The sequence below is a fragment of the Penaeus chinensis genome, chromosome 21, assembly GCF_019202785.1.
Source record: "Penaeus chinensis breed Huanghai No. 1 chromosome 21, ASM1920278v2, whole genome shotgun sequence".
NCBI lineage: Eukaryota > Metazoa > Arthropoda > Malacostraca > Decapoda > Penaeidae > Penaeus > Penaeus chinensis.
Genome location: NC_061839.1, coordinates 4,238,070 through 4,250,569, shown reverse-complemented (window position 1 = coordinate 4,250,569; position 12,500 = coordinate 4,238,070). Strand labels below are relative to the sequence as shown.

Genomic DNA, 12,500 nt, shown 5'->3' with positions numbered 1-12,500 from the left:
TTATCATATCTCAGATTATATTCGGCAAAAAAAAAAAAAAAAAAGACATGTACATGAAAACATTGTAAATGAGAGCATAAAAACACGGTCACTATTCACAAAAATGCAACGATTATGAAAGAAATATATATTGGCAGAGAGGAGAAAGAACCAAACAAACAAATAACCGGAAACATTTGAGAATCAAGCTGGTTAAACCTTATCATCTTTTATCAACCCAACAATTTCTCAAGCTGTTGGATGAAATTATAAATCATCTCAGAATATGATTATCTCAAAAAGTTGCAAGAGATTTAGTTAAATTCTCGCTACGTGATGACGCCTAACTAGGCATGTCTTAGAAGCTCAGGTTAGACCAATTCCTCAATATACCTCCATAATAACGAGTGAGATAATACACTCTTTTATTTAGATAACTGCAACTCAATCAGTGTTAAAACGTATATATTAATCAACTTCATTTAAAAACCATTTGAAGACATTATCTGAAAACAGCAGGAACTCGACCATTAATTACAACGTGTTCTTTCATTACTATAAAGCCTTAAAACACAAGTGACAATGATACAACCCGAAGAGAAAACACTAACTAGAAGATATAATTACATAATTAATATAAAATGCTGTCCAATAGGTATAATAAAAACTGAGAAGAAATTAAATTTTTCGAGAATTCTGTTAAAATAAACAGAGAACGAGGAAAACAGAACACTACTAAAAAAAACAAAAATCATTTCAAAGAGACATATCAACACCCAGAAAAAAATAGAATCGAACAATTCCCATATACAAGCATTAAAAATTATTTATACATTTTTTTTCTTCCTAACAAACTCGGTGACAATAACGACAACAAAGGGAGACGAAGGCCGGTTTTCGACTGAACTTCATCATCGTCTCGCATTATTATCCACTTTCTGCTGTAGGCTCTGTAAGTAACGAATTCAGCCACCTCAGTCTTAACAGTTAAACGCAGGTAGATTATGATATGATGTGTAGCTGCGAGAAAAGAGGCTTAAGAGCGGTGTTTAAAAGGATTCTTCGTGGTGTTCCTTAACGAGACTTCCATCATGCCTCCCCGGGTCTGCTTTTCATAATTAGGTCATGGTTTTAATAATTGCAGTAATTCGTCGAGGCTAGTTGTCACATGCACATCATTCTGCTGGAAACTTTCGCAAAATAATGTTATTTTTTTCTTATCTCTTTTGTGTTCATTGTAAACTGAGAACAAAGCAGCAGATTTCAGTTTCATGGTTACAATAGCAAATTAAAATATTTACGTAGACAGATAATTAAATTGATTACAAGACGATAGTCCAATGTGATGAAAAGAAAATAGGAAGTATCTAGTGTCTACATGTTATTCGTAGAAAAAATAGGGTTTTAGGTAACTGTGTTCACATATCTAACCTTAATTCGTAGAGACATTCCTTTTTTTCTTACTTAGCCTAAAATTAAATTAAGTGTCAAGTATTAGGTTACTTATGGTTATAAAAGGACAATGAGATATAATGAAATTCCGTTAATCAATGTGTGTACAGTAGAGGTTAAACTATATACTTTGTCCGCCCTTTACAGTGCTACCATCTTTCTTTAAAAGATAACGCCGCTCGGTATTTTGGTCAATCAAAAGGGGCATAAAGATTCCTTTAGCAAAACCCATTTCTTAAAATAATCATATCATCCCTATGAAAACGAATGGAAAGTTTACACTTCTTCGTGTCGTCCGCAGAAATCATGTACCACCAGAGCTGCCCCGACCGGACGTCTCTCCCGTGGCAGAGCTGCCTGACCTCGGTGTCTGACCGGCTCGTGGCACTGCTGGCTTCGGGGATGCGGTCTGATGTCACACTCCACCTTGAGGGCCGCACGCTCAAGGTAAGCACCAAGATCGTAATTGATATTCTCATTATTGTTGCTATTTTTGTCAGCATTGCCGTTAGCCCCCAAATTTTCAATAAACGGTCACATAAACGGAACTTCGATGCTATCAGCTCACTTCTCTTCCAGGCGCACCGCCTGATCCTTGCCATGAACTCCCCAGTGTTGGACAAGTTGTTGTATAGCAACGAAGACCGGAAGCCGAGCATCCTCCCCATCGAGTTCCCGCTGCACGACGATCCGCCGGAGGCCTTCGCATGGCTGCTGGAGTACATGTACCGCGGCGAGCCCGACCTCCCGAGCGTGCCCATGGCGCTGGAAGTCAGCGTTCTCGCCACTAAGTACCAGATGGGGGCACTGAAGGCTGCCTGCTCCGAAGTGAGGATTCGCTTTTCGTCAAAACATTTTGCTTTTTTGTTGCTCTTGTTTTGGTTCCAGTTCTATCTTTTTCTAACTACCCACTCATGAAGACATAATAATAAAAAATACTGACCACGTTGTATTAGATATGACTTTCCAGGAAACCTCATTCTTTCTCCATTTATATGCAGTACCTCAAGCAGCACCTGAATGATGTTAACGTCTTAAAAGTCTATGATGCCGCCGTTCAACTTGAAAATGCCGATCTTGTACACCGATGCCTTCAGGTAAGTTCACCCATCCACTCACAGATGATACATACGTATCAATATTATACCCTCCCGCCTTCCTCTTTCTCTCTCCTCCCTTACCTTACTTATAATGGATGTTATACCTCACAGATGGCTAGAAATACTACAGAGGATGTATTTTCCACGCATCAAATGCGACTCCTCAGCAAAGCAGCCTTAGCTCATCTCCTCTCGAACTATGTTACCAACACCTCTGAGGTTCAGATATTCCGAGGGATCGTGGCGTGGTAAGTCATTTTCTTCGTACTTAATTCCCCAGACTCCCAACCTTCCGATCTTTACGTTGATTTATGTATTACAAATTCATTTATGTTTTTGAGGAAAGATTTTTGACGTCACACATTTCTAGCATTTGTAATGGATTTAAAATAATTCTTAGGATTAAGATAAGACGATAGAAATAAGTATTTATATATTATCGACACTGCAAGCTTATCTCCGTGGTTTAGTATCGTAAAAAACTTTCACTTTCACAGTCATTGTTTACTATCTACATCTTCTGTCATTCAAGGACTTTAAACTCAATGATAGAGCGACGTTATCTCAACTTTATCTTTCTTCCTCAGGGGACGCCACCGCCTGGCTTCCCGAGGCGCTAACACCGATGACCTTCGAAAGGAGATCGAGTCCTTCCTCCCGCACGTAAGGTTCCTTGCCATGACCACGCACGAGTTCGTCGAACATGTCATTCCCGCGAACATCTTTACGGCATCGGAGGCCTGCGACATCCTCATCAACATCACACAGGCCAAGGAAGCGCCTCTTCCAGAAATATGTTGCAAAATCAGGGACCAAAGGAACTAGAGATTCTGTGGTGTTGCATTGCAGCACAAAACAAATGGGCGCGGGAGACCTAGCGCAGTTGCAGATGCACTAATTGAAACAGCTGATTATGGATGATATTGCACGGATATTTATTTTCAGAAACGGATTATGGTTTTAGTTATCGAAAATTGTTAAAGGAAACGAAGGCACATTTTAATGTTTATTTATTATGTCAGGTCACTATGTTTCTTTGTCATAACAATTACTAGAATAGGATATTCTTACGACAATCAGTTTTGTTAACTCATAGAAGCATACGGTTCTCTCTTGATTAATGAGGGATGTAGTACACACTAAAGGCATTATACTTTCGCTGTGTTTTAGTTAATTCACATTTTTAACATTAGCGATTCACTTGAATTACGGTAAAAAATGAGAAAATGGGTATATGCTTCAAGAAATATCTTTTGATAAACTGATAAAAGGTTGTTGCTTGACACACCACAATATTCTTCAGACCATTAGAGTGCATTGTTCCCTGCGGTTATATAGCTTAGGGAAAATATATATATATATAATATATATATATATATGTATATATATATACATACACGCACATACATGTATCTATGCATATATAGATGCATATATATATATATATATATATATACACACATACACATACACATACACATACACATACACATACACATACACATACACATACACATATACATATACATACATACATACATACATACATACATACATACACACACACACACACACACACACACACACATCTATGCATATATATATATGGATATATATATATATATATAGAGAGAGAGAGAGAGAGAGAGAGAGAGAAAGGGAGAAAGAGAGAGAGAGAGAGAGAGAGAGAGAGAGAGAGAGAGAGAGAGAGAGAGAGAGAGAGAGAGAGAGAGAGAGAGATACACACGTGTATGTGTGTCTCCAAACACACATGCACACATACATGCGCACGCGTGTGTATTCTCCTACTTCACCACATTGGTGACACATTCTATGCAGTGCCACATGAATAAATATTTACCGCTAAAGTATCTTGTACAAAGATTATCAAAAGGCCTATTCGGGATCCCGTTCGTGCGTGTGTCAGCATAAGCTCCCTCTTGTGGCCCTCCGTTTTCTCTCGCAAAGCAGAAATTTAAGCTCTTTTCCACACAGAGTGCAAACTCTTGTTATTTACACACATACTCGACATATAACCCTTCCCCCCATATTCACATTTGCGTGTATAAAATTATGTATACATTCACACATACACACATTCTGTATATGAAATTAATAAATCATGTGTATGTATATACATATATGTATATGTATATGCACACACACACACACACACACACACACACACACATATATATAATTTGTGCAGTTCTTAATTATACTGAAGTTCCGCTGAAAGAGGGGAGCGTAGCTCGGCCAAGTGGTATGCGACTTGGGGAAAGAGGGGATGCAAGGGGGGGGGAGGGGCTCACTCTGAACCTCGTTAATGCGAACTTCTAAAGCAGAGCTACTATGTTTATGAATGAAAACGACTTTCATCACATAATTACACTTAATAGTAAAACAATGAAGTAATAAAACTTACACCGAAGAATACACTGCACAGCCTATACTACCTTACTTTTCTGCAGGGATCAAATTTATCCTTAATCCAGCACACTCCTCAAGTGTAAAACGAAACAAAAATGAACTGTAAGTTTCTGCATCTTTACCTTGTTAATTTCATAATCACAACAGCGCCGTTTCCCTGAGCATCAGAGGCACACATTCACTAACAACACCAACCTCAAGATCAGCTGAGAAGGCAGAAACGTTCCCATACTCCCAGTTGCCCAGAACACAGAAAATGGGGGTATATAAGGGGAAGCTTAACTATTATACTAAGATAGTCGGGGCGGTATGCCTTCATCTCTCCCCCCCCCCACACACACACATATATATATACACACACACACACACACACCAGAACAACAACAACAACAACAAAGCTTAAAATACACCCAAGTGACCATCATAGAGAGCTGAATCGCTTTCCCATTTCCCAGTATTTCTAAGATTTTAGTTTGAGATCAAATTAAAGATTATGGAGAGGAAATCCATCCGCCACTGAAGGTAACGATCTATGTTATAAAAGAAAACTTTTAGATCTATTTCCAGAAAGAAGAGGGTTGGACTTCTCAGCAATTAAGTGTTTTCTTGGGGGTAACTAAACTAACTGCCATTGCAAGTAAAGTAAGATTTCTTAGTACCAGTCTCATTACTTTTTGAGTCGCACCTCCTTTATTTGTGTGCCTAGGAATTGTGTTCTTTGTGGTTAAATATGCCTTATCCACGAAAAAAATAACTATGACATGAAAATAACTCAATAATTCCAGAAGCCATTATAATTACTTTTCTCTTCTATATGGTACTGGACTGGACACTCCTTAACTTCTCACTATTTCAATAGGATTACATGGATCATGGACCACGGGCATTATACCCTCTACCGAACACATCAGACCAACCCATTTGGTTATATATCAGTTAATATACTACAATTATTGAAATGCAAGCTGATGTTATTCACAAGGAAGTTTAGTTTTTCCTATTTTATACAGGATACTTAAAAGTTGTACACTAAATGTGAACACTGAATGTTTACTTTTTGCAAACAAATTAACAGAATTAAACAAAGTATAAATGGAATACACATATCTGTGAATGCTGAAAGAAAATGTTTTTTTTATTTGTACCATTCTGAAACCTGCTGTTGGTGGAATGTTCAGCTTGTATTTTGATGACCTGCATAAGACATTTCAGAAACAGGATGTCTTTGGAGTAAGAGAAACCGTCTTTTAAACCTGAAAGATTACTTTGCATATGAAAGTTTGTTTCTGGATGAATGCCCTGAGCTTGAGAGGACCATGTGACCCTGAATTTGATGGTTGAAGGGACTCTAATGATTCTATTATACTTCAAATTAAGGCCAGGCTCCTCATCATATATTACTTATGTGTATGTAATCTTTATCACTCTCAAGATACCATTTGGTGGTGTTTCTGGTAAAATTAGAAGTGTAAGTAGTAAGAGTCTGATAACTGCCTGCCCTGTAAAGAACACAAATTAATTAATATCTGAAACATGCATAAGTTTACAGGTATTTAAGACTTTCACCTTCTCTGTTTTGAACACCTCTACTAATAACATCTATGGTCTGGACATTGTTGCTAAAATCTATGTATACATATATAGGTATCTTCTGGGACTCATTTGTTCATACTCATACTTCCTACAGTCATAATGCACTGGCAGTTATATAAGAAATAATAAGCTTATTTCAATATCTTTCTATAGATAGATATCAAAGAAAACAAATAATTTCTCATTGTTCACATACCAAAAAGAATTAATTAAATGTGTTAAGCATTAATGTTAAATATAAGAGAACCAAAATTAAATAACAAAATTTGTAATGAAAGAACACAGCTACTTCTACTAGAATTTTGATGCAAAAATGAGTTATACTACTGAATCAAATACAAGGTAAGTACTAATGACTTGTATTAATTACATTCAATAATCCTAGAAATATTAAAAGTTACATTTATTACAGAGAACCTTTCATTTTTTTTTATGGTAGGCTGAAGGTTTCAAATAAATAACTAAAAAGAGAAGGTAAAAATCTTTGAAATTATAAACAGCTTGCAGCCTATATAGTGTAAAAAATAATAAAGACTGAGTTTACTCTGAGCAAACACTCATCTGTAATGGAGTAAACAATACAAACAGTCTCAAACAATCAAAAGAGAAAAACAGCCTGATAAAATAAAAATAAAAGAAAATGTGGCATAAAAGAAAGATATACCATACATAAATTATATCAATATGATTATATACATTACTAACTAATGATGACAAAAAATGACTCCTTGTTATAATTAAGAATAATTATGAAAAAAGTTAATTTCTGTTGCAAATTCCCCTGTCTTTTCTATATGTGTTCTTTTGGAATTGTAATAAAAAAAAAAGATAATTCCTAAAACAATACTTAAGAAATGCTTGGCCAAAAATAAAACAGAAACAGTAATAAACCAAAAAAAAGGGAATATAAATGGACAATGAAAAAGGAAAATATCAAAATAAGGAGAAATTCAAGCACAAAATCCAATTTTAAGAAACAAAAAATGGCTATGATCATTGTGTGATAACAGAAGCAAATTAAAATAATAAATGCTTACTTATACCAAATATTGGACTGAAAAATTATCACCACCAAGATGGTTTGAACTTATGTAAGGGTATCTTATGAAAAATGTAATTCCAGATCTTAATTAATATATTTGAAAGATTAATATATTACATATATCTTTATTGTAACTATCTTACATCTTTAATGAAACTGCTGACTTTATGTAATAATACAAACAACACCAGAATCTTACCATTATTTAATTAACCCAATGGTGCCGGGTATAGAAAATTAAAAAAAAGCATAATAACTAGTCTAATCATCCAACAGCCTACACCTCTGACTCAAAACACTTCCTTCTCATCAAACTATTTATCAATCCTCTCAAAGCAAAACCTAGAGATTTCTTGTCAAATTTGCTGCTGTTTCAGCCTTTTCTCTGCTCTTGGTATCTATCCTTGGCTTCTGGGTCTCTTTTGGGGAATTCTGCTGTTGAATACCTGAAAATATAACTATTAATTTCATTATCTTTGGTTATCTTATTGACAATCAGAAGAAGATGGTAGTTTTGAGTAATGTTCTCTTGTGTACCGTTCCTTTAATAATAATCAAATCGACTAACATATATATAAATGTATGTCTCTTGTGAAAAAGGGACTGTTTAAACAGTTCAAGAGAAAAATAAATAATTAGTGAAAATACTTTTTCTTCAAATCAACATTGAAGTCAATGCTATTCATCTAGACTACAGTGAAGCTTCTCACACCATACCAATAAAAATATTACTATGTGGATTTAAAGGCAAAGTTGTAAAATGTATTGAAGAGTTTTAACTAATTGAGGTGAGTGACAGTGAGAAGTGAGAATTCTGAATGGACAAGAGTGACTACAGGTGTGCCCCAAGATAGTCTGTTAATCTTCTTCATAATTTTTGCAAATGACATCATGAGACTATGCAGTCTTATATTGAAATTCCATAAAAAAGTTATTGCTGAGGATTTGTAGACTACATGAGTGAAGTAAGAAATAGCTGTCATTCAATGTTGGTAATGTAAATGTATGTACAATGGCTTTAAGAAAATTAATGAGATTATCACATAAGGATACGTGGTCACCTGGATCAAGATCATGTCGAAAAGGACTTAGAAGTGAGAGTCTCTGATGGCTTAAGATGCAGCAAATGGGGCGCAGCTGTAGTTAACGATGCTACAACGTTATTGGGAGATAGTGTCAACCTTGAGACAATTGGATAAAGATTCCATAGTGTATAAAACTTTATGTCTGTAATAATTTTAAATATGTGGTTCAGACATTGGTCATCTTGGTTTTAGAAGGTGTGCTGTAAGCATTAAAAGAGTTATCAATATACAGATCATTGTGCATTTTCTTAAATGAAATGGGACAAAATTCAGGCAGCCCACATGAGAAACAGGCAGTTGGTCACTCCACTCCAGGAAGGGAAGTTGTGACAATGCTGTATGGAGAAAAATACTTAAAAATACTATATTTAACATCCTTCCAAAATTAATGTGGCTATTAATTACTACATTGGTCTCTTTACTAATATTTTGCCAGCCAAGACACTACATTTTGCTATGGATTAAACATACCTAATATTTATTTTTTATTAAACATTCTTTGATCATTTTTGTTTGAGTGAAGGAGAGCTTACTTACCATTTAATTAACAAAAAGGCCTGAGAAAATAAGGTATGAGGCATCATTCTGAGAATAGCATATTAGACGCTGAGGATTATAATAAATAAAACCGTCTCGCACAAAATCCTGAAAGGGAAGCAAATGTAATTAAAAACGATGTTTACAATTTTAACAATTAATTACTGGTAACCTTGTTGACACAATGAAGGTACAATGCTGTATCAAGGTACTGATTTGAATATCATATCACTATTCAAATTATTCATGGAATTACTGTTATCTCTCTCCTGATTTTGAAATCAAGCTTGACCGCTTTCCTGTTTAAGTTTCCGCTCAGCATTTACCAACATTGACTCATATCAAGTGTCTTAGACGTCCTACGCTTTCGTGCCTTTGAGCCTAGATTTCCTTTTCCTAATGAATAAGTGATTAAAAGCTAAAAACAATCACGTTTGACATTTAGCGAACGACGTACTCCTCACGACGTCTTAAATCGTCCGGAGGCGTGGACAGCTCTTAAACTAAAGGTGATGCCAATTCTCTCTGGCAGCTCAGTACATAAAGTCCTCTTGAATCAAATAAACCTATAAAATACATAGATCAATATATCCCAAACTGGAAAGAAAAATCCCTCGGTACCCAAAACATGTATCCAACCGCGAGGGCCGCTGGGCACGCACGCCATCGGACACGGTATTCCTCTGTCAACAAACCCGAATCAGCTGAGAGGGACGAGACCTTGCTCATACCCTTATATTGCTACAAAAATACAAAATTTTAGAAATGATATAGGAAGAAAGGCGATTCAGGAAGAGGATCCAGTGGATATAGACAAGAAGAGTGTGAAAAAAACGTATAAGAGAAGAAAGAAGAAGAGGAAGAGGAGTAAACCTCGCGAGCGGTTGTTGTGGGCTGTGTTGCACTATGTGTCAATGACAAAATGGGAACTTTTAAGGATCCAGCGAGGCCCGTAGGAGGTAAGACGTTGCCCATGTTGTGATTTCTTGATTAGTGTGTTAGCGAATTGTTCAAAATGATCCAGGTTTTCGAAGTTTCGGTATGGGGGCGGTTGTGGTTGTAACTTTTAAATGGGGAAGAGATTGTGATTGGCTGTTTCGCTGTAAAAGTCGTGTACTTGATGTGTTTTGTGTCATCTGCCTTTGAGAAAATTATTCAGTGTATTTTAGGTTAACAAAAAGTTGCCTTATTTGTTGTAACCTAGGATTGTGAAATACTGTGGATGGGAAGATTATTTTTAAATTTCTTGTACTGTCATTATATTTACAGAAAGGTAAATGTGTACACACAACTATGTAGTTAAATGTACAGAGTATATATAATTAATATATATAATTTGTAAATGTATATGTATATATACATACCCTGATAACAGTGCTCATCAACAAACAGTGGGTAAGAACATCAAGTTCAGCAATGGAGTAAGGAAAGTTGGTAGATTTAATAGATCCATGAATATACCAAAATTTGTGTTGGTTGGGATTTATAAATGTCTGTATTACAAGGGAACCATTTTTCATTTTTTAAAAATATTTCTTGAATCTAATAGAAAAATGGGTTTAGAGAGTAGTGTTTGTTAATGATAAAGCTAAAATCTTGGTAAAGCTTGAAATGAAGGCCACATAAAGGCAGAATTAAACTGAGCTTCCAAGATGGCCATATAGAATACATACAACAAAACCATATAGAGACATATAGACTTTGCAAGTAATCTCATCCAATAAAGTTCAAATATTTTGTCTTGCTAAAGACTTACCACCTTTAACCTAAGGCCATGACAACCATAAGACTTTATTCTCTGGGAGGATGTGGCTCAAGAAACAATGTTTGCTAAACTTTATCTTTAACTAAAGGGTCATGATATTTTATGTTATTACTGTCTCTCCATATTCATATTCCGTAGCAATCCAATCTTTCCTTAATTTTATGGCATCTTATATTGTCCTAAACAAATATTGGATGAACTTATAATCCAAGATAAACTAGAATTAATATATATCTGTTTTCTTCAAGATCTGTATTTTTACCAAATTTATCATTAATTCCAAAGAGTTAAAGGGCCTTAAATGATTTCTTCAAGAAAATTATTAAAGCATGGAAATAACAAATGACACTGAAGCTTGTGTACATTAGCTAATGTTTCTTAAAGATAAGACAGAAAAATTTAAATAGAAAAAAAAACGAGCTACATAACCCTGTTATCCTTTATGCATATTTGTCATTTAAGTTCAATTAGCTACAGTGGGACAGAGTCAATACAGAACCCTGGTTGGTAGTGGTTTGGGTGGGTGTGTTCAGTGAGCTTTTGAGCTTGGACTTTTCTTGAGTCATCAACAGGATAGTAATAATAATTCACATGAATTAGTAACATAAGTTGCATAACTGCATAAACTGGACTAGAAAAAAATGGGGGAGGAAAGGTATTTATGGTCAGGTTTTATATATTTGCTTATGTCAGAAACTTTTTTCTTTAATCTTTAAAACCAAAACACTTTCAGAAGAATTGATTCTTATATTGAGATAGTTACAGATAATAAGATGAAGAATTGGGAAAATAAAAAGAGAAATAAGATTTAAGGGTAAAAAAAGAAATGAGTTCCAAAAGGGAAGAGTTACACAATTTAAGGTATGTTACATAGGTTGATATTAGGTAGGGGGTACTTGTGCAGGCAAGTACGTACATTTGGAACTTTTTCTTTTGTTTATAATTCAGGGAATCAATATGTACACACACACACCCCCCCACACACACACACACACACACACACACACACACACACACACACACACACACACACACACACACACACACACACACACACACACACACACACACACACACACACACACACACACACACAGACACACACACACACACACACACACACACACACACACACACACACACACACACACACACACACACACACACACACACACACACACACACACACTTTATTTATGGTTCAGCATCTGGTGGCACTCTGACACTTGAGACATACATGTACACACACACATGTATAGCACACCCATATGCATCAGTACCTACAGGACCAGGTACTGTGTTGATTTACTGGGCAGTAAGAAAAAGGTGAAGCACTGATATTCTTCATAGTTTTATACATAAAGAGTGAACAGATACAGTCATTCTAATGTACCATAGATGTGTGATTTTCTTATTTTGCCAAAAAATTAAATTCTTTTGTGTTAGGCCCGGCTGGATTTCTGCTTTTGACCAAAATGTCTTCATCCATAAACTTTTATAATCTTAGATTGAATGTT

General features: G+C 35.5%; 2 protein-coding genes across 3 annotated transcripts in view; both read left to right on the top strand.

The window, feature by feature from the left end:
- Positions 1-816: 816 nt before the first annotated feature.
- LOC125036758 (BTB/POZ domain-containing protein 9-like) lies at positions 817-3,688 on the top strand. Its single transcript, XM_047629635.1, has 6 exons — positions 817-931; positions 1,733-1,878; positions 2,011-2,259; positions 2,433-2,528; positions 2,643-2,779; positions 3,119-3,688. The coding sequence occupies exons 2-6, from the start codon at positions 1,738-1,740 to the stop codon at positions 3,354-3,356; spliced, it is 861 nt and encodes a 286-aa protein (XP_047485591.1). The 5' UTR covers positions 817-931; positions 1,733-1,737; the 3' UTR covers positions 3,357-3,688.
- A 6,188-nt stretch (positions 3,689-9,876) lies between these two features.
- LOC125036344 (rho GTPase-activating protein 8-like) overlaps positions 9,877-12,500 on the top strand; it is a 96,696-nt gene continuing 94,072 nt past the window's right edge. For both annotated transcript variants that reach the window (XM_047628902.1, XM_047628901.1), the window contains exon 1: positions 9,877-10,177. In XM_047628902.1, the coding sequence (XP_047484858.1) occupies positions 10,141-10,177 (37 nt within the window). In that variant the 5' untranslated portion in view covers positions 9,877-10,140. The remainder of the gene's footprint in view (positions 10,178-12,500) is intronic.

Bases quoted from the DNA above. Each gene is read 5' to 3' on its own strand.
- LOC125036758 (XM_047629635.1), top strand. From the start codon at position 1,738: ATGTACCACCAGAGCTGCCCCGACCGGACGTCTCTCCCGTGGCAGAGC. The intron at 2,529-2,642 runs GTAAGTTCACCC...TATACCTCACAG, and splicing joins TTGTACACCGATGCCTTCAG to ATGGCTAGAAATACTACAGA. The intron at 2,780-3,118 runs GTAAGTCATTTT...TTTCTTCCTCAG, and splicing joins TTCCGAGGGATCGTGGCGTG to GGGACGCCACCGCCTGGCTT.